This window comes from Aythya fuligula, chromosome 6, assembly GCF_009819795.1.
Source record: "Aythya fuligula isolate bAytFul2 chromosome 6, bAytFul2.pri, whole genome shotgun sequence".
NCBI lineage: Eukaryota > Metazoa > Chordata > Aves > Anseriformes > Anatidae > Aythya > Aythya fuligula.
In genome coordinates, this window is record NC_045564.1 from 7,351,232 (window position 1) to 7,378,353 (window position 27,122).

General features: G+C 40.2%; 1 protein-coding gene across 1 annotated transcript in view; it reads right to left on the minus strand.

Annotated features, from left to right (window-relative positions):
• ERBB4 (erb-b2 receptor tyrosine kinase 4) overlaps nt 1-27,122 on the minus strand; it is a 568,512-nt gene that overhangs the window by 153,079 nt on the left and 388,311 nt on the right. Inside the window, exons 5-12 of the mRNA XM_032189886.1 lie at nt 23,591-23,656; nt 16,463-16,581; nt 12,623-12,764; nt 10,935-11,048; nt 9,114-9,240; nt 5,334-5,407; nt 4,284-4,374; nt 2,641-2,840 (exon numbers count right to left, since the gene is read on the minus strand). Of these exons, the coding sequence (XP_032045777.1) occupies nt 2,641-2,840; nt 4,284-4,374; nt 5,334-5,407; nt 9,114-9,240; nt 10,935-11,048; nt 12,623-12,764; nt 16,463-16,581; nt 23,591-23,656 (933 nt within the window). The remainder of the gene's footprint in view (nt 1-2,640; nt 2,841-4,283; nt 4,375-5,333; nt 5,408-9,113; nt 9,241-10,934; nt 11,049-12,622; nt 12,765-16,462; nt 16,582-23,590; nt 23,657-27,122) is intronic.

Here is a 27,122-nt window from a genome sequence, read left to right on the forward strand (position 1 = left end):
TTTCCACCACAGAAGCTAGATTTGAATCCTGCAAATACTTAGAGATTTACATTTGCATTTACCACCCCCCCATTCTGATTAGCCTTGTTTGTCACTCAGAGAAGCACATGCATATGCACAAGCACCCGTGCAGATCAGGGCCTGAAACAGGCAAAACAACCAGAAGGCAGACATGGAAACCCTAGCGGCTTGCCCTCAGCTAAGAAACATTCAGGCAGTGGAAGATTCGGAGAAAACTCCCCCAAAACCTCAGTCTGTTGCCCTACCCTGAAAACCACAGATGTTTCAAAGAATGCTGGAGAAATGCATCTGGCTCTAAAGAACACTTCTGTCTTACTCAAAGTAATTGTGAGGATTTTAGTTAGACATCTAACCTGCAGCAGAACCTATTTAACCCCAGAGAGGTGCTGACTGACAGGCGGAGTTGAAGCAGCAGGATAGCTCTTCTCATCTACTGCTGACTCTCAGAAGGCCACAAAACATTAATCAATTCATTCACACAGACGTTCACAGAGAGCACCGCTGCTCCCTTTTAGGATTCAGGAAGTAAGCAGTCTAAGACGTTGCTTTCTGACCTGAGCAGCCTGGCCTGCAGCCTATGTTCATTAAATACAGTCTGTTTAATAAACACAGGTTAGAGTCCATTTTCAGAACTAATCCCTTGGCAGTGTAGCTTACAGTACGGCTTCTTACGGAGAAATAAAAGAGATTTGTTTTCCTCAGGAAGATTCTCTTGGCGTTAAATTTCGTAAAACATCTTTAGTAGTAGTTTTTTTCCTAGCAAGTAAAAGCCTCTACTATAGCAAATCCTCAACAAGCTGAAAGTCAAATAAAGTTTACATTTTCCGTTTGTGTTCAACCTTACTGACAAGACACAGTGTAAGAGGACGATTTGACAGTCTCTTCTCATTTCCATTTGCTCAGCAAGTCTGTGTTTCAACAGCTGGGGGCACTTCAGAGACACCCAAACTTAGTGATCATAGTAAAGGGCAAAGATATTTGACAAAGCAATCCTGACAACTAGTACAGGACTATACTCCTAACTGTTGTTTTCAGCTAGGTCTCCAAGCTCTCCAAAACAGTCAAGTAAAACACTGCTCCATGAAGGGAAAAGCACTGTACAAAGTTCACTTCTGAGTAGTTTTTCATTGTCTTCTAGCATGTGTTCTGTACAGAACTTGAAGCAAAGAGGAAGTGCTACTGTATGAGATACAAAGACCATGCTCTATTCTATTACTGCTTTATTTTCATACTGAATTTCTCTGGACAGAAGAGAGCCACTTTTGTTGTTTCCTTCAATGATGCATCATTATCAGACAGCTAGCTCCAATCTTGCTATAAACAAGCAAAGATGTGAAAACAACAGAAAGCACCAGGAACAAGACACTTCTCTCCTAGTTAGCAGTTTTTCACACGGTGGAAAGAAATCCTGCACCTTCCTCTGGAAGGTTCAGAGGTTCTTATCTCTCACAGCAAGATTGGACCACTAAGATCCTACTGGAATATATTTCAGCAGCAAAAGGCATTTATTTAACTCATCGGTAGAAAAAAATGGTAAATAACAGCCAACAAAATCCCACGTAGAGACATACCAAACAAGGCTTTACGCTTCGTGAAGCTCTCACCCAGCAGAAGAAATGAGAAAAATAACCAAGCAGAGGCGATAGATATTGGAACCTAGCCTCATACTACAGCGACGAGCACAGCCACGAAGTCTTTCAAAGCAGAACAGAATAGTACTTCAAAGGGAGGAGAAAAAAAAAAAAAAAAAAAAAGAACTAAAAGGCTAACTTGAAAGTGAGCCTGAAAAAAACCCAAAGCATACACTTCTGGCTGGCCAAACCCCAAAGAACAGAGATATCATTTATACATATAGAGCAATTTAATGAACTTCTTCTCTGGCAGCCTAACAGATGCTCAAAATGAACTGTGTTGCTGCTACAACATGACTGCATTAATGCAAGTCATTGTGTCATTTCTGTGTCATTTCAAATTATTTCATCTGCTACACAGCACTGTTTTTCAGTACAATGACCTTAGGCCAGGTGTTAGCACATAAGCCTTCCTGAAAGACAAGCTACCCCAGCTGAAAGTCTGCTAGTAATCCAGTATCAGATAGGCTGAGTACAGAAAGGAGAATTCAGTTACCAAAAAGAGTCCCAAAAGTGGCCTTTCTGGAGTAAGATAGGACCACTCTGACAAAGCAGAATAGGAGAAGCAAGAGATGCTAAACTCACCCCCATAAAAAGAGGGCTATAATTTTCAAAACTGTCAAATCAAAGCCTTCCATGAACACCATATTTGCTACACATTTATAGCCTTCAGAATCCCCATTTAGGAAACTGGATCTCTTCTCTCCAACGTTCACACCACAGCAAGGAAGTGGTGCTTTCCCTCCCCTCTCATTCCTTCATACTTTAAAAAACTTTATTTGCCTATAAATCTTCTCAGAAAGGCTGGGCCATATTTACAGATTCTGTAAATGATCACAGATCCACTGATGTTCACGGAGCTCATGCCAGGTGACACCAGGTGAATTCTGGCCTGCCCACAACAGCCTATCCTCAGTAGCTCCACCATTTTCACCCCAATCATAGCCAGTTATAAGCAAGAAGGCCTGCACTGAGCGGCAGTACTTACTGCAGTTCTCTGCTTTTTTATTTCGGTGAATCACCGTCTTTTGACTGGGCGTACTGAAAAGGCTGGTCCAGTTGACTGTGTGGTAGTAGCACAGATTGCTGTTGTCTGTTATGTAGATGTTGCCAGCGCTGATTTGCTTCAAGGACTGGAACTGCAAAGAGGTAATGCCTTGTTGCTTTAGGATGAGTAAGGAAAGGCCACTGTGACAAAAACAAAAGAACAGGAATGAGCCCCAGGAGGTGGAACTTACAAAGGCTGGTTGAGAACTTCCCACTAGAATTAGTTTCTAATGGCAAAATGACCTTTTTTTGCAAAGCTGAAATTTGGTCAGATAAACATTTCTTTAAGGGTGACATAAACGTTCTGTGAGTCAAAATCCTTTTTTTTTTGCCTACAAAATTACAAGCCCTGTCAGAATCATGATAGCACAAACTGTGAGGCTCGGGATGCAGCCAGCAAAACCACTCGATTAAGTCAAACACAGTTCAATTTTGCATGTTAACTTTTTTTTTTTGAATTAAGTGCAGTTAAGAATATTTTAGAAAAATCTGTTCCTCCCCCAAGACAACAGAATTAATACTGTGATAGTTTATGTGCTAAGGAAAAATTGACAAAGTCATGCAAAATGTATTAACATCTTCTGTCAGGCATCAAATTAACATCATTTATAGTAATACAGGCAGAAACTGTTATTTCCAAGGAAATTTTTCCACCCACTTTCTATATTTCATTTTTCTTTTATTGTAATATATGGTTATCTCCTTTCTTCATCAAAGGAAGAGGCAAATGATTGTGTGTATAATCTGTGAATGACTGCACATATTTTATGACTGATGATGAGTAAAGACAACAGCCAGTTTCTGGGCAACCTTTAAGTTATTGTATTTTAATGATTGTAATTGTTTTCCAGCTGTTCTAAATAAAAACTGCTGCTTGCAAACAAACGCTGGGCTGTAATTCAATCTCAAGGTTTCACTGCTATTCATAATCTGCTTGGCCTGCTGTTTAAGATGCCAGCAGAATCCCATGACTGATTTACTACATTTACACAACTGGGAACGAGAGTTTGCTCTATACATCATTCCGCTATCTTGTGCTCCTCCATTACTTTTCACTGCATTTTCTTCTCTTCAAAATCAATTCTTCTGTACGAGTGTTCATATTGAAACATCGCTGGTAAAAGTGGCACTACACAGCTAACACGTGCCCCATCTGTGAAGTACTTCAGTGTTCTTCCATGTATTTATTATCTTTTACGGCTCCTTAAGAGCAGATCGTTCCTTGGACGCGTGAGCCTGCACCTCCGTTCGCACCCATAGAATCTTCCAGATAATGAGGCTAAGTAGTTTCTTTCAGTTTACATTTCACATTCATAACATATTTTAATATTGTAAGAAGTATTTGCTGGACAATGATTTAAGAGCTACAACAATGACCCAAGACATTCTAAGTTTTTTTTGTTGTCTTTATATTTTTTTTAAACCATTATAAACAAGTGCTTATCAAAGATACTGTTAACGAATAACTTGGTAACACAGAAAACATACCAGTTTATGATGCCTTTCCAGAAGGATGTCGCAGTCTGGGCTACCAAATAAAAGGCTAATAAAAAAAGTATTCCATGAACAGAGAGAATACCTTACCTATATAGAGCTCTTCCACCAATTGTAACCAAGTTAGAAAACACCCTGAAATCCGTCATATTCTCAGGCCACGACTGTATATTCAAATACCCTGAAGGAGGTAAAGGCAAACAGGAACATCAGTCATTTCAGACATAAAGACCGCTTGATCGTGTACATGAATTAAGACAGGCCTAACCTGTAACTGAAAGACAGTGCTGGCCTGAGTAAAAGAAAGAAATAAGTAATGAATGCTGCACAGTACGGTGTGGGAATTCATCAGCCTGCTCCGCACTCTCCTCCAGGAAGGCAAAGGAAGACTTCAGCAGTGTCACAGCAGCAGTGTCATAGCACTGAGTCCACTTCCAACAGCCAGACTTTCAACAGCCTAAACACAAGCTGCAATCTGCAAGGCCCGCTAGCCACTTCTTAGAATTTGACAGAATTAGGATTTGCCTTAATTAAGAAGGATCAGTTTAAAATGTATTGCATACTTTGGACAGAAGTTGAGAGATCCTTTTTGAAGCATACAAAGATAAGACTTCCCTGAAACAAAGAACTTGGCATTCCTTTCTGAGTGTGCATGAGTCACCACTGGAAAGCAGTCTCTGCATAGGCAGAAAGTGGAACTACGTATTTTGTTCTACAAAGACATCTATACATGTAGTTCCCCATGATTTTTCAGTACAGGACTGAAATGCAGTACATCTGTAAGCACAGAGATAATGCCACTTAAGTGGTAGAGCAGACGCTGTCACAACTGCTGTCTGCAACACTTGTCTCACTTTGCTAGCACTGCGCCAAGACCCCCAGCCCACTCAGCAATAAGGTCTTGGTATTCTGGTGTCTGTGTACCCCAAATGCAATGTTCACTCTGTACTCATTAGGAAAGGACAATACACTTTTTAATAATATGTGATACTGGAGTTGTTCTGTATTAAACTTTGTTAAATTGACAATATGCTGACTTTTAAGAAAAAAGCATGGTATCTTCACAAAAAACACCAAATCACAACCATAAATGCAAAATGAGAAGAAATTCAGATTGTACGAATCAGAAGTGTTTGTTACCTGTTATTTCTCTCACTGTTTGGAAGATATTTAATTTCTCCGGATTAATAGCGGCGATTGTGTGGTATGGATCCCTGAAAGATTAAACGGACAAAATGTGATACAATGAATAAACAAAAAAGTCACGTTCACAAAGCTATGCCATGTAGAAATTATTATTCTTTCAGAAAAGGAAGTCAACATTTGGCTTTTCGGTAGTGTATGTGGCAGGTTTCTCCAGACTGTTTTCAATTTTTTCAGACTGTTGATTCTACAGAATCTGTAGAAACTTCTCCTAAGTCATCTTGAGGGGAAATAATGGCGCTCACTATCTTGAAGGATCAAATCATCAATATTTGAGTAAATACTTATGCTCTTGGAAAATTAATGGATTCTGAACAACTCTGGATGATATCCCTAAAGGAAAAGATGCATGTTTTCAACATTTTGTCCAGGAAGGCGAACTTAAATGATAGTTTTAATACCGCACTGCCAGGACTGTACTTATAAAATCGCTACTGAAACAAGTAACAAGCTAAAACCAGAAGAAAACTAAGAGCATGCTGGCAGTGCCTGACCTTGGACATTACAAGGATGCACTGTTTAGAAGGTGTAAAATGGAACATCAAGAAGCACACATAGATCTTTGCCAAGCTAGTTGGTCATTAGAGAACTGAAATACCCCCATCAAACATGAAAATCTCTAAGTTAGGCATGCTATAACATGAAAAGATGAAACTGACTGATTTGACAGTGACATTATTTAGCTTTTCTTGTTTATTTTTGTTTTAAATTTTAAAGGAATGAAGAGCATTTGCCTGGACAATGTCCACTAGGAGGAAACATACTGCGACACTCCCGTTATTTAAGGAATAAAAGCCTAACTCAAACAAAAAAACTCCTTTAAAACTCAATACCACAACGTTATGGTATTTTTATAGGGTTTGTGAGGGTAGCAAACATCTTCAGTAAAGGTGGAACATGCATTTCCATCTCTCCTCCTTCTGCTTTCCAAGAGCGGAACTCCTGGAATTGGAACACATTGGTAATCAACCAAACTGTCTCTGGGGACAGGTCTCACGAGACTGTGCTGTGGCAGACTAATGGGGTCACTTTAACTATTGTGGAGGTGACTCCAGGATAGTAAAAAACAAAATAAATTCTTAAAACTCAATATAAAGCCCAGTGGACCACAGAAGCATCGTATAAATGTAATTCTAACAATTTGGGGCTCTCAAAAGTAGGTAACAAATTTGTACTACCTAACAGAAACACAACACTTTGCTTTTAAAATGCATTCCTAAAAAAGGAAACACCACAACTGTACTGAACTTGAGGCTGCTGAATTTCGCCTCCAAATCCTAAGATAAGGTGGTCTTTAAGTATACAAATTTAAATCCCCTTAACAGGCAAATGCCTGACATGTTTTTATCAACTTCTAAAACTGCAGACTAATGCAGTTATCTACCATTCTTATTAGCAGAGACAAGATTTCTCAGTAGAACAGGCTCAGCTGGACTTCACAGCTCCAGGAATAAGCGTTTCAGCTGATTGTGGAACTGTAGACAGACAATGAAAGGGAAGATAAAAAGCTGGCTAGCACTGAGGGCTTGTTGCTCCTGCTGCAACAAGGAGCATTTGCTGTTAGTTAAGGCTGTCTGTCCCCAAACTACACCCCCTCACAGGCAGCAGCACATCCAAAAGGCAGCTTGGCTTTTTAGGAACCCAACCATAAAAAAACAATCGAAAGAAAATTGCACCTGAGCTGTAGGGTTCCTCCCCATTTTCTAGCCAACGTGCTCTGTCTCAGGTCAGAGATGTGGATCTTTAAGAAGATCCCTTCATCCACATGCTTTGGCAGAGTACTACCTCAAAAGAATGAGCACTACCAACTCACCACAATTTAAGGCCTACCTTTATCCCACTTCACATTCAGACTCTAATTAAAGTCAATTCAGAATTATATAATTTCTACATAAATAACCATTAATAGTTAACCCTGGAAACAGTTGCTACTTAAACACATAGTTTGCATACACATTGTAACAAAGGCATAGAGACTAAGTTTAAGAGCTCAGACAACAGAAAGGCTACAAAATGATAGGATCAAAAACATGACAGCATGAATTGTAAGTACAAAGTTACGAATCAAAACAACAAAATCCACTCTTAGCATCTTTCACTGACTTCTCTGCTACTACAAAACATCTCTCAGTTGCCCAGGCAGCTAGACTTGAAGTCCCTACAATCTGAAATGCTGAAAATTCACACAAAGAAGCGGCAGTTCACTGCATAAACAACTTTGTAACAGAAGTTAACTAAAAGTTCAAATGGACATATTTTTTAAAAAAATATATTGTTTTTGTTGATCTGCTCATCTATATAATAAACTGCTTCTGTAGGTAGCTAGTGCTTTTTTATTTCTTTTGTGTATTACTCATTTGCAAAATTTACAGGAATATTAAACAAAATTCTGTCCCAGAGATTCAAAGTTATTTTAGCACTCTTTTTTTTTTTTTTTTTTTTTTTTTTTTTTTTTTTTTATTACACACTACCACAATTTATGCTGTGGAACAATTCAGGTTTGCAGAACTTGGTGTCTTTGTGCTTAAGATTGGTTGGAGTGAGTTTTGTTCATGAAGAATGAGACAAAGTTCTGCACAATTTCAATATTAACTGACCTAAAAGGTTTTCTTCTATTAAAATACAGCAACATATTTTAACTCCCTGCTTTATAGTCTGTAATTTATTTTTTCTTTTTTTCCCAAGGGACATGGTTTTATTCAAGATTGGTTTTGCTCCTTTTAATTTCAACAGATTTGTTAATGTGACCCACCTTGTAACTCTACAATTAATGCAACTTTTGCAACAAGTGCTCATCTAATTCTGAAACTTGCATTTCACTTAGTACACAGAGAATTGCTCAATTCCTCCAGCTGTAACTTTGTACTGTTAGTGTACAAGACGTGTGTATACCTATTACATATGGAGGAAAAAAAGGGTTTCATCTTGTTAGCATGTTTTGAGAATTCTGCCCATTTTAAAAGGACCTGGAATACCTCAAAGCATCACATATAATTTACCATGGCCAATTACATTATGAAGGCTTGAATTAGTCAGAAAACGCAGTCGCATGTGTGATCTCGGTGACAAAGAATGCAAAGCAAGAAAGTGGCTGCTTGCACTAGGCCTCCCGTGATCAAAATAAATTAATCCTGCTCTCCCTGGACACATCCCATCCTTTCAGAATTTGTACCATGCATTCAATTCTGATACAATGACACAAAGTGCAAACTATAAACAGCAAGAGGCTGGGTATTTGGCTGGGCTCTTTCTTTCCAAAAGAGACATTGGTGAGACTTCCAAATACTGGTTCTGTACCTCCACATGACCTGTAATTAAGACTTATTCAACATATGAAGATATTTAAACCAAAACACCGTAGTTAAGTACCCCTGAGTTTTGCACATCTCTGCAATCAAACCTTTAATATATGTAATTTAAGCCAATTGACTGTTTTTTCATACATGAGCAACAACCACCAGCCAGGCTCTGACAATTTATGGTACCCAAAGATCACAGCAGGCTTTTCTCCTCCTAGTGCCATCTACTTCATCCTTTCTCTTCCTATAGGTTGAATTGTAAGAACACCATTAACAGTTCCCTTCCTAACTAAGTCAGAAAACTTATTTACCCTGGATCTGCTGTTCAGCACAAGAAGCCTGCAGCCATAAGTAAGAGGTGTACACTCCTGGTTTTGGCTGGCACCATGCCATAACATCTTTCCATTTTGTCACTTACCCATGAATCCCAGTAACGAGGAAGATAAGGTTGCCATTGATCTTGGTACAGTTTATGAACTTGTCAATATTGCTGGAATCCACCGTCTGAGCTGACACTAAACTCCCTGTTCCAATGCCATCACATGCTGCCAAAAGAAGGAGTTGGTGTCAACAACTAGGAAAAATGATTACTGACCCAGAACACATTGGTCTCACACACATAAGTGTGAGACTTTGTTTCTTTCAGAGATAAAGCTGAAGAGATGTGTCAAAATGGTACCACCCATATTCCCCCAAACCACATGTCCATTCAAAACAGTAAGTCTAAGTACCTTCCACAGAAGGGCATCCCAGCAAACACCTTGTTTCACAGTGCTCTCAAGGCCAGTATGAACCCCAAAAACTCCCTCTTGAGCCCTCTGTGAACAGAGGCATGAGGACTTGGCTTAAAGCAGCTGGCTGGGTGGTCTATCTGCACGCTACTCACTGCAGAAGGAAGGGGTCCCACACTGCTAGCTCAGTGGGTCCCTTGGCTCTGACGGACCTGGGAATTTCACCATTCGCATGCTAGAAAGCGCCTTATACAGGAAGTATGAAAAGTTCTTTCCTCATCAGCTCATTAAATAAATTGAGAGGCCTGAAGAAATGTTGGTACTGTGTGACAGATCTCTGTCTGGCCTTCAAATGTAATTCAATTGCATTTTCTGGGACACGTGATGCACAAAAGAATAAAACCTTTACAACTTCTGTAAGATAATGCATCTATCTCCCTAATGAAGTCCTCAAATGGCAACTATTAACACCACACCTGAACCTTTTACACACATGTAATAGCTTTCCTCTGTCCCATTAAGCAAGGCTAAGAGCTTGGCAAGAACAATACATATGTACTGATGTGCATGAACATGTACCTTTCTGGAGGGGGGCGGGGATGGATCTGTTTACTGCAATTAGGTTGAAGGACAGAACACTACACACACTTAGAATTCAGTGTGTAATTCCCCAGCCTTGGCAGAAATATCTGTGTTTGTCTGTCTCAGCCATGTGGAGTGACTGCTGATTTACAGGGTTTTCGTAGCTTCATTGTGAATTCCTGTTCAGACAGGGCTTCTACTAGGACTGAAAAACAGCATAAGCCCATGCGGGAAAAGTGATGGTGTTTTGCTCCTGAGATATTCAAGCAGGGAGCAGAAAGCCTCCCCTAGAGCTCAGGACAGCAAAGTAATCTGTAGTACTGATGAGGACTGACACCTGTCACTGAAAAACTTCTAGTCCTCTCGAAAGACTAGAAAACAGTCTTCTGTTTTCCAGGAGAAGAAAGATATGGGAAAAACATAGATGTTCTGGGTAAACATAGATATTCTGGGAAAACAGAGATATTTTTAGAGAACAGAGAAAGTAAATGGAAACCTAATGCTGTAGTGACAAGTGGGAGACACACCACACACCGAAGGCAAAATTTTAGTGTAGCCTCCTTTGGGATGACAAAAGGAGAGCTCCGAAACTCCTCCAGGAAATACAAGTCATTAAAATGATATAATAAAGAATTCCTTCAGATTTCTCTAAAACCAATGAAGAAATCCCCCTCATTTTTATCTAAGCAAAAGTAATTGGCTTAGTTATATTACCATTATAACTGAATAAATTTTCATTCCGTTGTATTTACGAACACATTTCACACACAGCCTACACAGTTCAAAGTTTTGTGGATATCCAAAGGCTATTAATATCAAGTATTCTACAGCATACTCATACATATTTCATTCCAAACTAACACCCTGCTTTGGTCTACTAAGGTATAGACTACATTCAAGAAAATTTATACCAAATTACTGCCTACCTTTAGGACAAATGTCAGTGCAGGGCTTGCACATCTTAATACCATTTTCTTCAACCTCCATCTTAGAGCTTGGACACGCACGAACACAAGAACTGGAATCGACCACAAAGTTGTCTGAGCAGAAAAAAGAAAGATATTGGTAGAAAGTGAACCACTGGGCTAAACAATACTGGAACATATGGGTTTGGACTCTACTATGTCAGTACATATTCTTATTTACCTCAGCACTTCCACATAAACACCAATGTTTAATATTCAGTGTTTTCAAAAGCATCTAAATAAGGCAGTTAGGCATGGCTTTGGTCACTCACGAAAATCTGTGAACTGTCAGTTCATAATACCCCCCGTCCACTCCCTGTCCCCCCCAATTTGTTTTTATTATCATCTGTGAAAAAAAATAATAAAAAAAAAAAGTAGTTATGGGAATTGGAGAGAAATAAAACAAGATGCTCTGCCCTCTTTCACACACACAGAAGTATATTTGTCTGGGGTAACACTCCATGGGACAATGACAACTATTTCAATTTTGCCTTGTCAAACAACTGCCAAAGGGGCTTTAGACTGATCCTACTTGATTGAAAGCTTAATGTCAAGAGGGAAAAATAAGTCAGAAAGTTCAATGACGTATTTAGACAAAGGATCACATCCCTTAAGTAGTACAAGATATACCAGTGTTGTTAAAAATAAATATAAATTTGGCTTGCTTAGAAGTCCAACACTATTATTAGAGACAGAATTAAGCCTTGACAGTCCTAGCCTCATCCTACTGTCAGTGAGAACTTTGTCACAGAGATTCGAAGTTTGGACTTAGCTTTGTGTTGAATTATGACACTATTTTTTTTTTATATATAACCCATTTTTCTCACAGATAAATTACACATAAGCAATGCACACCACAACCAGAAATCATGGTGGAAATTAAAGGGAGAGCAAGAATACTGTCTCCCTTATTTTTCTATCTAAAATGTCTATATCAGACTGTATCAATCAACTCTGTAAGTATTTGGGACTCATCATCTGGCTTGCAATTCAGAAGCATGTGTTTTTCACATGTATGGATTTATTTTTTTTTTTAAACACCCCCCTCCTCCCTGCTACTGTAATTTTACTTGTGGCATTGTTAGTATAGCATGTCTTCTTCCTCACTGGGAAAAACTGCAGAAAATATTTATGGTAACTTGATGTTAGTCCATCATCATTCCAAGAAGAGGGCATCAGCATCATGAAAGTGTTTGCTACCAGGTAGTACTGGTGGTGGACTAGTTATTTTTCCGAAACTGTGATTTCTACACTTTTACAATCCCACTAATAAATACAGCATTTGGCGCTATTTTAACACTTCATTTCTAAACATACAAGGGCTAATCAAAACCATGACTATAACACATAGTTCTGTCTTCATGACTATAACAAATAGTCATGAAGAGAGAAACTCAGTGAATTCCCTTTCTTAAAAAAAAAAAAAAATCACTCTAGTATAAGACACTTGGAAAGTGTCAGCAACCCAGAACATCTCTGTCTTCAGTTAACATGTGACTGAGTTACTAGAGACTGCATGCACACACAGAGCTATTTAAGACAGTGCACTATTCACTTAGCTCTCGTTCTCTCATTGTTTTGCGAGGTTCTTGAAATGCAACTCAAAATTTTCCATCCCTGGAGGAAAAGGCAGATAACACAGCACTTACGTGGGCATTTCTTGACGCAAAAAGCCCCATACGTGTACTTGGCATTGTGATTATGTTCCAGCTGGAAGGTGGTAGGATTGTACACAAATGTCTGCGGGCACTGCGTCACACATGCACCACTGTCATTGAAATTCATGCAGGCCTGCAAAGCAAGAGAGAAGAAAAAAATCACCTTGATTAAATCATACAGTTGGTTGTGGTTCGTTTTGTTTTTTTAGCTTAACAGTCCTGATTACTCAGAAGTGTTGCGACAGTGAGAATTAAGACGCATGTTTTTCTAACCCCCGTTTTGTCTACTTAGATTTCTTGCTAGGACCTTGGCAAATACATGGCACATAAAGGAGGGCTCACAGAGACCCCTTAATTTGAAACACTGCTGCCTGTTACAGCACTTCATACAGAAACATAACAGAACCGTAATTTGTTTCATAACTATTGTTACTACTACTAATCAACTAATTCACAACTCGATGGGACATTCTAAAACTGCCAAGAGTGAACAGCTATTTATCTTAGTCAGTCTAAACAAATGCTAATGACTTTTCCTTAGAGGTCCAACCTTTTGATTTCTTACAGCATGAGTCCATAGTCCAGCTGAAAACTGAAATTCCCAATTAGAAAGCAAGAGGGATAAGAACTTCTTTTGAGCCAGCACAGGAGGGGGTCATTTCCCTAAGTGGCAAGTTTAACAAGGTCAGTTGCTTCACACACTGGGAAAGGAAAATAGGACTTTGTATCACTTAGCATTCAAGCTCAGCCACCCACAGCTGACAGAGGACAGGGCCCTGACAAATGAAGAGGCAAGCGTGTGGATAAAAAGAGTAATGGTATGCAAGGAAAATAATTGACCGTGAAAGGTTGATAATTAGTAATATTAAAAAAAACAAACACACCACACCACTGATTTTGACATTCCTTATCACCGTGAATCGTATCTATGGTTTTAACCACAGCTTAAAAAAAAACTGTTGGGAGTAGCAATCACAAAGCAAACTGCAAATGTCTAGTGTCAAATCTCATATGAATATGAAAGCTGTAGCCTGGCTTGCATCCCACTAGCATTTTAAGCAACCACTGCTACTGGATTCTGCCTCCCCATTTACCAGTCTCTAGCAGCCACACTGCCTTAGAAATTTCAGTCTAGGGATGAATCTGGGAATTTTCCTGGTAGTCAGAAATACCGAGGTGAACCTGAATCTTTAAAGAGTCAGCAAGCACACCACTGAGACCCTCCCACCCCACCAAAGGCTGGAAGTTAAAGAAAAGTGAAAAAATTCCCCTGTTCTTCAGCTTATCTCCATTCAGGTCATGACAGAGGTTACCTGTCAGGTCAGGAGATTTCAGGAAGTTAAGGCTAACAAAGTAACAGAAGAGAAGGACGCACACTGCTGAAGAACGGGACAAATAGGGAGTTCCATGATGAAGGCACCATCCTAGCCTGAATATGAACTTCCACTGTCCTCAGGAGCTTGCAGGTAGGCCAAACCAGTCCTGTCTTTGCTGGTTCATTAAAAGTTGTATTCAAAAAAATCGTAGTTCCTCAGAGAACCAGAACTATGATAAACACAGTCAGTTTCTTCCTCATCAAGAACCAGACAGGAAGTCCACTCTATGAATAGGGATTTCTGAGTATTTAGCCAGGCCCTGCTATGCATTTCAAGCTTTAGATCCAGTTAGGTTTTGAATACAAGATAGAAAAACATGTCTAAAACGTTGTTTTAGCATGTTTGCTTGCAGTTATGTCAGATGATGATTATTGTCTTGCTTTTATATAACTGAATATCCCAACGATCGCATCGCAGCATATGGAGGAGGAAGATAATTTTATTTAGAAATAATAAAGCCATATTTAAAACAGGATGCTGTTACAAGCTGCCATACACTGAAGGATTTTTAATGTTTCATAAGCTGTACTTTTGCCTATCAATAAATATTATTTTAGTTTGTTTCCTCAACTTACTTTACATCCATGTTGACTCAGGAAGTGCTTTGTCAAGTACATGACAATCCTCTGATGATGGTGTAGCAAATGCAAAAAGCCAAGCACATCAGTGCTCTTCACAGAGATGGCACTTCTCAGGAAAAGCCCACATGGAAGACTGGAGAACTTTTAATTCACGAACGTAATATTTCATACACATTTGTAATTGCTTTAGTAACAAACTTCTAGGATGTGGTGCTAGATGTTGCTAATATGGGAATGAAAGTACGTACATAGGGAAAAAACAAGTTAAATGAGTTGTATCCTTCAGCTGAAAACTAAGCACAGCTTTCACTGCCTAAAGGGTTCCACTTTTCACCCAGTGTGGTGTAAGCAAGTAATGGCTAGTCTTGAAAGACCCCTGCTGAATTTCGTTTACATTGCTCTGGGGCCAGGAGCGAATGAGACCGATGCCCTGGGTACTTCTCTGCAGGAGCAGAACAAACACGCTAGCGTGATTTTTAGCATACACATTTCCACAGCTGCCACTATTCAGGAAATCTAATTCATTTCCTTTTCTGCTGGGGTATTATAGAACATGGACACACAAGTTGTGGGTTCAACACCTCAGCACTGGAAATGTTCCTTAGCTGTCATTATGGAAGCAGTAGGTGCATTTTTACCTCTTTCCTTTACATACATGTATTGACGTTATATGATGACATGGGCAGGATGTTGTTTTCATCTCTCTTCTCCAAAGCATTACAGAAGTTCCAACAAGCTTTGAATCAAGCCTACAACACACTGGTTACATATGGTAAAGTCCCAATTACAGACTTGACAGTGATTGAAGGCCACCACTGCATTTCCTCAGCAGTAAAAGAATACCATTGAGAATGTGTTTTGGGAGCACAGTACCTACCACTATCAAACGGTATCTGAATAGTGAGAAAGTTTGGGTTACAGATAGAAGAAGATTCATTTTTGCCTGTTCGCTGCGATCCTCTTGCCTAGAGTAGCAAAACATTTGCAATTGTCCAAACCATATGATCTCTCCTCCCAGTCCTATCTGGCAGATTTTAGAAGGAGCCCACCCAAGCTGGTAGATGTTTGTCTCCTCAATCACTTGGGTACTTCCAAAGATCCACTTCTCTGAACCCATTCTAGTTCTTGGCTTCTTCAGACCTAGGTTTGCTACCCCTGAAAACATGAGCAAAACTTGCCTCTGTAACACAGAGATGAGCTGCATGTTTTTTGAGATCAGTGTGGGGAGCTGAAGCTGCTGACACTACTACAAATACAAACGGTAAACAAAATAAATATGGCTAAAGGCCTGTATGTACAGAATGCTTGTTTTTTAAGGAAAAAATAGCCTTTTATTTTTTCTTTTTAATCTTAAGCACATGTAGTAGAATACATACATTGGGGTAGAGTATTTTGGGAACTGCTTTTCTTCCCAGTATGGCTAGTAAAAGAACCTGAGTTTAAATCAAGCCTGGCAGTAATAGGGAACATCTTTCACAAAGAAGCTAAATTGTATTCTTGACTTTCAAATATAAGGCACACCGAGCAACAATAAAAGCTATGCTCAAATGTAACGATAAATACTTCTAAAAATTCCCTATCACCTCTAAAAGTTAATTTTAGGAAAGCAAAAGATAAAAATCACAGAGATTAGCATACTAATGTTTCCCAATCTATATTTACAAATCTCATAAATCTTTTAATGGGGAATATTAAGTAGATAAGTGATGCTAATATAACGTGAAAAATATTAAATGCTAGAGTTCACAGTCAAAATCTGGGAGTGTGCATGCAATACATTATAAGGGGCAGAACTGTGAATTTCATGGATTAAAGCATTAAGAACTTTCACTGTGACTGCCAGAAACAAGAAAAATGGGAAGTCTCACACATACAAAGCAATCAGTGTCTTTAGGTCCGGAACAGCCTCCAGCGCATTCCCGGTGGCAGCAGTCGCTGACGTAGGGCCCATAGCACCGTCCATCACACTGCTCTGCGCACACTGTCTTGGTTACTAGGAGGAGAAAGGAAAAATTATCGTGTCAGCATCAGAACCAAGGAGACAGCTTTTCAGCTGCACACTGAGGAAAACAAGCAGAACAACGCCGTACTGAAAAAAAATACAAGCTTTAAGGCAATTTTTTTCAATGGCAGTAGTAACTGTTTTCCTCCATTATACCTTTACAATACCTTCTTCAAGAATGTACCATTGCCAGAAGACTGCAAAGGAAGATTTTTTTACAGTTGTTTATTTTCACCCTTGGAACATAATGTAGAATACTATTTTCAAATGACTGGAGCTTAATAAATAGCTGATGGACAGCTATGGAGAGAAAAATAATAATAATAACAGAAGAGCTCACCAGTTCCACATGAGTTTTTCCCCATGAAAAACTGCAACACTGAGTAAAAAGCATGTAGAAATTCAATGAGGTTAGCAATCTCTGAGCCAAAAGCTGTTCTTGATGGCAATCAATTTGAACAAATTGGCAATGAGAACAGAATACAACCTTCAGACTGGAACATATTTGGAAATACCACTCATCTTTTTCTAGTAACACGATCCAGCCTTCACTCACAGGTAAACAACTATAGTCTACCCACTGGCAGGTGCAGCAATTTACGTGGAACCACACTGCTGTACCTCAGGGCTTAGTCTTGGACAAAGAATGGTCAGCAAGTGGAGTAACTTCCTCCCCTCAGCCAGTCTTTATATTACAGGAAAGGGAATTAAAAGTTTCTGCAGGACTATACCAACCTAAAGAATTTGAGGAAGCTGTGCTGTCAGCTCTTTTGATAAGGAGCAAGGAAGTTACACTTCTGTAATTAAACTTAACTAATTATTTTGTTAAAAGCATTTCACTAGTTCTCTGTGGAAAACATTTTTCAAAAGGCCAAAGAACACAAAATTTCATCCAACTTCTTGCTCCATTCTAACGTGATGCATCGGTGATTCCTTTTTATTAATGCTTCCAAACTGAATTCCCTCCACCACTTGCCGGAAGTACCTAAGGTAACATCAAAGCCTCTTAATATACACAGTATTTATTTAGGAGATTAAAAATGTAAATAACGAAAGAGAAGTCATCATTTATAGTCTACAGAATAAAGTAATGCACTTCAAGAGTAATTCCAACTTGCTAATACCAGAGACTGCACTAGAAAACACTTCTATGCCTCACACAGTAAGATTTTAAAAGTAAGGGAATTTTTTGTAAATGCACTGCCTGCCAACATCACTAAAGAAACAGATTGAAGGCTTTTACTTAATAACTGTACTGATACAATGTTAGGACTGATAGGAAACAGTATCATAAGGTAACCAGGACAGACACAGACTCTCCTCATGAAAATTAAGGACTCAGTAAGTCAGCGTCTGCACACTGTTCAGACAGATCAGTTCAGAACCTGGTCTATTGCATTTGGGTTTAGACTGGATTAGGCTCTATCTGTCTTAACTTCGAATGGAGGTGAAGCCTCCTGACTTAACACAGAGCCGTGTTTGTTAGAGCCTGTTTGGGTCCCAGGGTCCCCCCAGTTGGAAAGGAGAGGACATCGTGGCATGGCATGGCCGCCTTCCTCACTGCTGCTCCACTGCAATTTAATGTTTTGTTTAAATCTGGAAAGTTTTGGTGTATGGTACCTCTGTGTAGAAAATTATTTTGAATACCTAATTAGCTCAGTTATAATTTCTTCCCCTGAGTGCAGCTGCTGTTGGGATGCCCACCAGGACTCCGCAGCCATTGCTTCCCTGGGCAGACAGCCTCCGGGCTGGCTTCTCCAAGGGCTGCTGCAAGTGCCACCCTGTCAGCTACAGAGAGTGCCAGGAATCTGCAGCATCACCCCAAAACAGGCCGGGAGGAGGTGAATCCCCACCTTGGCCATGCCAGGTGTCCCGTCACCATGCCATGCAGTGTATCTAGAGAACTCGTCAGCTCACTGGCTCCTACACTGAGCAAGCCCAGATCTGCATTTTAAAGGATTTCACGATTCCATCAAGCTGTGCCACAGGTCCCAGCGCTTCCCAAGGCTGCGTAGTTTAAACAGCAGTAGGAAGTGATCTCCAGTAACAGCAATAGATTTAAGCAATTTACTGGCACCTTTTTAGCAGTTTTTAACCTACTAGTCTAGGCTCACCTAAACTATTCACCCTCTTCGAGAGCCCCCCATAAGTCTTCTGTCATGTGTAAATTTCCAGATACTTACTTACTTACTTACTTATTTATTTATTTATTTATTTACAGTCCTTAGCATTTTAAGAGACTACAATTTATTCCAGAACATGTATCCTTCTAAAAAGAAGAGCAGGAGCACGAAAACTGATGTGGTGGAGCACAGCCCCTTTCCAGCACAGGACAGGAGCAGAGTGCCCTCACGAACTCTGCTCCTCTGCGTGTGAGCAGGCACTGGTTTCACGCAGCCTCTAGCAAGCTGTTCAGGATAGGGCACGTGTTTGAGTTTTCCTGAACACTGCAAAGATATAAAGTGGTTTGCAAAATATATAGTTGTGAAGGCTTGTTGCTGCTTCTCCCTAATTGTTTATTTCATGTTTATTTGACTGGGAAAGCAAACAGTGCCAACAGAACTGCCAACATTTCATTATAGGAAAAGGACACAGCACACCTTATTTATCTTTTGGAGAAGGAGCCATAAGGCATCTTTAGTGGCAACATACAAAGACAGAAAAAAAAAAACAAAATTTAGCTCTGAATTTTTTGAAGGACTCACTCAAGACAGTTCACAGCAAAGGGTGTTCCCCAAAACAAAACAACTACAAGGCAATACTATGTAATAATAATAATAATAATAATCTGATTGTTCAGACTCCAGTAAACATAGCTCAACAGTTCAACTTCCTGCAATCATTACCACAGTGTAACCCTGCAGAAAATGAACTTTGCTGCACACATTTAAAACAATGGCAACTTTTCCCCAAAAACTTCCTCCAACACAGACAATTTATGGTACAGCTGCAACTCAAGACCTATCATGACAAAATGTGCCATGCATTGGGGCTGGTTTCTGAAGAGAAGAACAGAATGCTGACTGCCAATCTGCACTGGTGTTTCACTACAATAGCCAAAAGTTGTGCTGGGCATGGGGTGGAATGGGCACTTCAAGTGTGTGTGCTCAATTAATCAGTCTCTCTTATTGTTTCCCTTCATCTTTAATTATGTCAGGGCACTATAAATCTATGAAGGAAAAAATGGAAAGTAACTGAAATCAATGAAAAACTCTTATGAACATGCAAAGTTATTAGTGAAATACAAGGATTTTAATTAAAGATGCTGGCTCCAAGCAAAAATGCTGGGTTACCCTGATTGATCTAAGCTGCTGGTTCAGCTCTTTCCATCTCCCCCACCAGGCTCACGCTTGCCTTTTGCTGCTCTAATTGGGTACTTCCTGCCTCGGCACCTTCTTTTTCTCAGCAACATCAGCTGCAGAAAGACTGTATAAATACAGTAATGCTCAGGCCAATCTCCTGTACATATACACAGTCACACGGTGTTTTACGTTTGCTGAATGCTTAGGTTTGGGGCCTGATTTAAAGGTTATATCCCTTTTTTTGCCTCGCCGTAGTTTTAATTTAAATTGTTCTCTTTCAGTTTCATTCCTCTAGGACAAAGTGCATAATCTGTCATTATAATAAAATAATGCAGTCAATTTATAAAGCTTTCAATTTCTTTTCATATGAAAAAGAAAAAAACCCTTATCAGAGACATCAACAGCAAAAGCAGTAACAGTCTAACCACAGATTTTCAAATTTGACTACTAACTTCCAAAAGCTTTTGTTCTTGTGCTTATTTTTAAAAGTGGTTTACATAGTGGGTGTGCCCAATACCCTGAAAAACATGCTTTTTAAGAGCTATTCCACGTTAGCCTTTCCTGACACTAAAACAAAGAACACTCTCTAGCTTTTAAGTGTTTCATATTAATATTTACTAATATTTTAATTGTAAAAGAAAAATGGGTTGTTAGCTGCATAATACAGTATCCTGAAATTATCTCTGTTCTAAATCCTAATGGAACAGCTTATTTAAATTTTCCCATTAATTGCCTTCCTAAATGCATAAATTTTCTTGTCACATTTAGAGAGATGTTAGGATAGAGTTAGATGCAGGTGGTGTTTCAGACAGAGTTATACATACAGAGAGACATAGCTGGAAGGCAACATAAGAAGACAGGTAGATGATACTCATGCAAAAACAAAAGGATCTTTGTTTTTTTTTTTTTTTTTTTTTCCATATGTAATTTGAAATGAAAGACACGGATTAAGATCTTTCATTTTTTACCCTTTTCCTAGGAAAATAATTTAAATCTTATCTTGGGAGGGGGGCTCATCAGAATTTTTTGCTTCAATGACTGGATAAAAAAAATGCAATTATTAAATACAGACATGGTTATGTTCCTTCTGGTTCTAGGAACAAAACTTTTTGATGCTGGGAAGTAATAAGGTCAAAGCCTTTTCCTGCAGGTGTTTGACGGCTGCCTATCCTCAAGGTGAATACGTGAAGGTATAGGCTGTTTGCAATACCGTTCTTCCCGTCTCCAGCTTGTGTCTAAGAATCACATTAATTAGACTGAAAGCCAGGGCAGAACAAGTCAGAAATGAAGGCAGCAAAAGCTTAACACCACTTGGATTTTTATGTTTTGATTTCCTACTCATACTCTAATTCTTTGCTTTAATGTTTTTAAGAAAAACAAGTTTTGTGAAAATGTGATGAAGAAATGCTCATTGCTAGCCCAATATTCACTTTTTATTAAATCCTGCTCTTTACCCAAGGCAGCACAAGGTCAGGTAGGCAAAAGGAAAGCACACAACCTAAAATTAACTCCTGTACCTGGCAATTGCTGCAGGAACTATACTGACAGTGTGTTTCAAGGTAAAAGGCTGTAAGTAGCTATTTCAAATTAGGAATGTGTGATCCGTGCATCTCCCTGGAACTTAGATAACATATGTCTTTGATAGTTTATTAATCCATGGTCATGCCTTAGCCTGTCCCCACTGTTTGGATATGAGAGGGCAGTCACTGTGAAGAAAGTGAGAGCTGTCACTCTGGGAGCAAAGCTACTGTGCAGCTCTGCTAAGCTTCTGACTTTGCAACACTGCAGATAAGTTTTGCTCTCTCTGGTATTATTACATTAATCCACCAAATCAGTTTGGTTATCTGAGAGCAGCGCTCTGGGGAGGTTGAGGCCATGTGAGCTGATCCTGCCACGTGGGCTTCTGCAGCCACGCGGAGTCCAGCTGGGCTGTCCAACACTGCATACGGCTGGAGCCTCAGCCTGCTCGAACCAAGGCTTGAGCCAGGATCAGATCATCCTTATCCAGCAGAATCGCCAAGGTTTTGCACGATTCCCTAGTGAGATAACCACGTAAGGCCCAAATAAGTCTGTCCAACTTGGGAAGAATTACCCAGGTCCTTACAGAGATGGACAAACAGACCTAAGAACCATCATTAATTAATTCTAATCTGGCCATGATATAAAATAATTCTAGCCAACTAGATTTCCGTCCCTTTCCTCTACATGCTTCAGTACATAACCTTGCTGTACGGAGGTTTTCTCACCACTGAATTCTTTGCAGCATTCATAGACTGCTAGAAAGAAAGGAGAGGTACTAGCTCAATTCAGACAAACAAGAATACACTTCATTATACAGTTATTCCTGCAACCTGTCCTGAAGCACTTTTAATCACACCCGCAGATAAAGTTCAATATGAAAGAGCAATATAAGAACATGTTAGCTTTAGCAGAGCTATAATTGTCAGCAGCTTTGCCAGCAACATCAGCTGATGTACCTGAATGCAAAGGAGCGCAGGGGGGCAGAGCCTCAGCAAGCACGCAGCTCTGTCACCTGCACCCTGTGCTTTGTCACGGGCAGGAGGTCGGATTGGATTTCCTCATCGTGGTAAACCCTAAAATGTTCATGTCAAGCTCTCTGCTGTTTCCAGTTTCCCACAATTTCTTGCTCTGAATAGTGGGGGAAAAAGGCATTGTTGCTCTGTTTCTAATATTTCCAATGAAAAAGATGGCTAACATTGGGCTATCATAAGTTCAGAGAGTTAGCTGGTACATCTGCTTGGTAGCAGTTAAATCCCAGCTACAACATAGCCAAGAAAATGACCACAAGCCAGAGCAGTGCTAACTCAGGGGTGTGAAGGTCTCAGCAACCATTTCATTTCCTGGGGGGAGAGACTCCAGTAAACCCAACCAATTTGCACCATCCTGAATTTCAAAGAAGGAAAATGTAAAGGATAGCTCTATTGCTGCAAGAGGAAAAAGGGAGAAACATGTAGGAAAAGACAGCTCTCAATTTTCTCCTCTTTTCTATTTGCTAATATTGTAACTGCACTTCTACCTCCTTAGTGCCTGTCTGGAGGAGCTGAAAGCACACAAAGAATCTCAATATAGTTCTTTTTTCTTATTCATTTTAATGCTGTCTAAATTCAAGAGGACAGACAGACATTGTGAACAACCCTTCACTTGCTACTTCCTTCACAAAAAATCATTATTCTCTTTCAGTATAACTCAACTACGTTCTGAGTTATTATAAAGAGAACAATTCTGCAAGATAATTAATACTCCCAGGCTCCCACTGAAATAAACAGAGTACTCTGGCATTAGGAACTTTGCAGCATCAGGCCATCATTAAACATCTCCAAATCCGCCTTGTAGACTTTTCTATTCCTGCAGTATTCATTTCAGTGTATTCCAAAATAACCATCAATATTCTCAGGAGCCATGCTCCATGTTGCCGCCAAGAAGTGAAAAGAAAATTCAAGTTAGCTTAAGCATTTTTAGAAAGCACAAGGGAGGAAAGAAAAACATAAATTCACATGGGGGGAAAAAAACAAGATCATCAGTTGGCAAAAATATAAAGAAAAAACCTTGAAATGTTTCAGAACTGCGCTAAGAAGAAAATTTATAGTATCTCTTCACAATAATAGTAATAAAAAAAAAGTAGGATCCCTGTTGCATCATTTTTTAGTCCTTTATTTCTCAGGGTCTTGCATACTTACAGGTCTGGCAGTGATTCTCTGTGGGTCCCCAGCATCGGCCTGTGCAGGATTTGTGGCATCGACCACCTTTGGGAACGAAAGAAAACAGGGAGATTAGAAATGTGGCTTCCTTTCATTTCTTTACCCTTGGACAACCACTGAAGAGAAGGGTCCATCTTGCCTTTGGAGAGCTTCTATGCTTTACTAAGTTTGAAACCATGCCTGTAAAAAAGTCCAGATACACAGCCAGAATGGGTAGCAAACGTATGGGTACTTATCTAAGTGCTTTATACCCTAAATCCCTGTGTGCTACAAATAATGGCTGGCACATTGTAAAACCAAAAAAGATGAAGTGTGGAGGAGCAAGGAACAATTTCACCACCCAGTGCTGTTGCTCTGTACATCCTCCATAAAACCCGCTCATTCCTCCCATGGGATGAGAACAGGCTGAGCAAATATCCATCTCATCTTGTGTTCAATTTCACCTGAACAATGGGGCACTAAACTCAGTGCCTTGGCAGGAAAGTGATCCAAAACCAATCCTTCCCCCTAAAAGACTGTACAGTCTTCATGTCCAAAATCACAGTGAAGGAAATTTGCTCTGTGCAGCCACTTCTCCACAGTGACAGCTAAACTCGTAGGACCTTGCCTTTTCTGACTGCAGAGTCTCTAGCTGCTTGTGGTTGTGGTTCTGCTTCTGAAGGAGCCTCGTGGAGGAGATGCTCTGCATCGTCCTTCCACGTGCTGACAGGCTTAATCCCTCAAGACAAAAGGGAACAGAAAGTGACTGCATTGCAAATACATATGGGGGAGGAAGAGTTAGCAACAGTACCTTTTCCAAACTTTTACAAACTACCTGGTAATCTTGCACCGAGGAAGGAGAGGAATTCACACCTTCCATTTCATGGCTAACCACTAACCACTGTGCAAGGAGGTGAAAGCGGTGGAAGGACTGGCACATACTCTCACTGCATCTTTTGTTACCTGAGAAAACACCCGGCCAGTCCCACGTCAGTTCTGATGTTGAGCGAAGGAGATCTCATCCTGCAATTCCATGGCCAGAGCTCAGCCATGCTCCTTCCTCCCTCCTGAAGTACAGGAGCCCTAGAGCACCGCATGTCTCAATGGCTATAACATGGGTGCTGCTGGAGCAAAGCCCCTTACAGGGAACCAGACCTGAAGTGATGAACTGAGAAGGCTAACACAAGCATTGGGAACGCCACCGCACAGCCCTTCCTGAAGCTCTTCTGACCTCAGTAACCTGACCTCGCCTCGGATTAAACTTTTATTCATCACTGAATACTGCTGAGAACCTATTAAGTGAATTTCCACTTTGGACCTGATCCAGAAGCTTACTGAAGTCATCAGGAACCTTTCAATCCTGTACTAGCAGCAGTAGCTGTTAATGCTGCTCTGCTGCACCCTGCACTAAACCACATACTGTCCACAAGCTCCCACTTGGGAAACAAGGTTGGAGAAAACACAAAAGCAAAGGTTGGATCACCCCAAAAGACGAGTGTACCTACCAGATGTTACACAGTTAAACAGAACCACAGTCAGAGTAGCGTAAAGTCAGACTTTGTGTCGCTGCTTCTGTAAAGCCAGTGCTCTCCTCTCGGGTCTCACGCAGCACTGAAGGTGCTATTGATTATGTTGTGCAGTAATTACGTGCTGTGTGCCAACCACCTTGTTAAAACCACCGGCTCCTCACTGCACTCGTGTTTGTTTCAAGCAATTATACTGGGGGAGCGCTGGTGCTGACATCACCAGCACATAATTTGCTGTCACATGCTGCCATCTGTTTATTTAGTTCACAGATACACTATAACTACTTAATGCAAACTCATTCTGGCTGACAGAGAGGGGACTCCATCTGGCATGAATAATGCAACTTTAATCAGTAATAACGATTATTATGATTATTAAGAGGCTACTGGAGCTCCGTGCAGAAAGCTAACGCATCCGTATTGATTTATAAGAATGGAAGTTTAAAAAAAACACAGGTGAGGTAAACAACAAATTCAAGGAAGAACTTCCACAGAAGAGAGCCTTGAAATGACACAGTTTGCTTGCTGGGTTTGGCGCTCACTTTGCTGAATAAAAATGATGCCCAGGAACTGGGTTGTTATAAGCCCTGACCAACTGAACAAGCGGGAAGGAGAAAGGGCACGGCAGGGAGTGCACACTTCTGTACCTGCCGCAGCATGGCCCTCACCAGAGCATCATGGCTGGGGGAAGGCAGGGAGGAACCACAACCCAAGGACCGCAGAGCTGCTACCTCCTGCAAGGCTCCATTTTATGCCTGACCCTAACTTACGGTCAAATCTGACATCTGTCCTGCTCAAGGGGGCTGGGATTCAGGGAGAAAGCTCCAAGGCTGGCAGCCGGACACAGAGAAAAGCGTTGCACAGACCACTCGCAGCCACGTATTCCTGAGGCAGAAGAAGGCACCAGTTCAGCTCTTTCTGCCCCAGACTTCGGCCCTCTTCCAAAATTTACTGCAGGCACTGGGCTTTCCTTTGCAGTTTCTGCACTGAGATAACAGAAGATACTTCAAGCATCCTTCCAAGATACCTCTTACTAGAGAGGCCTCCCACACTTCTGCACAAACAACATTTAAAATGAAAATCTTCACACTTCAAACTCCTAGATGCTGAGCTGATCCTCAGCAGGCAACCAAAACGTGCTCAGCCAACTCTACTCCTCCTGGAAATAAAAGTGATCCAGCATCTTCAATAATCATTATTTTTTTATTTAAAATCTTGCACGCCTGCTTCCTGGTACATGACTTTGTTTGTCAGTGTCAGATGATCATTTGCATTTAAATAGAGATATTTAACAAAATAGCAAGAAAAGGCTGCCAGTTTTCCTTTTTCTCACTGGGAACTCAAAGTCTGTGCTTCATTGTTTTCACTTTTCTCAGCTGCACAGACACAACAAGGAGCCGAGCTTGTAGGCAGCACACCTCTGAATTACATTACATGTCCTTTTGAAGGTCAAATATACCAAGAATTAAAATCAAAAAACAAACTCCCTCCAAACAGTGTCTCTATATTGGTCTGTTTGTTCAAAAAAGAAAAATAACTTTCTTTGCTCTCAGCAGGAACTGGTCCAGATTCTGCCCTCACATAACTCACTATTTCACCTGGCTTTCCCACCATAATAAGGACAGATTGCAACCCATTAAAGATCAGCTCTGTAAATCTTATCACAAAAATAGTCCCATGGAAGTCAACGTAAGTAGCCAGGAGCATAAGGAACATCCATGTGAGGAACAGTTCTCATGATGAGATCTATATGCCAAGCTTAAACAATAATAAATCGATCAGCTCTGAGACTAATAAAGTCTTTACAAAAACTGTACTACTTCTCACAAATCTTTCCATATGTATTTCTTCTGATTTTTAGATTGTAGCAAGCCAACAGAGATTTGAGAAAAAAGAAAATCAAACAATTCCTGGCATAAAATAGATGATTCCTTTTATTCTTCGTGTCTCTAAAATATGCCAAAACCTACTAACGTATAGAAGCAAGGTGTAGGCGAAAGAAATAA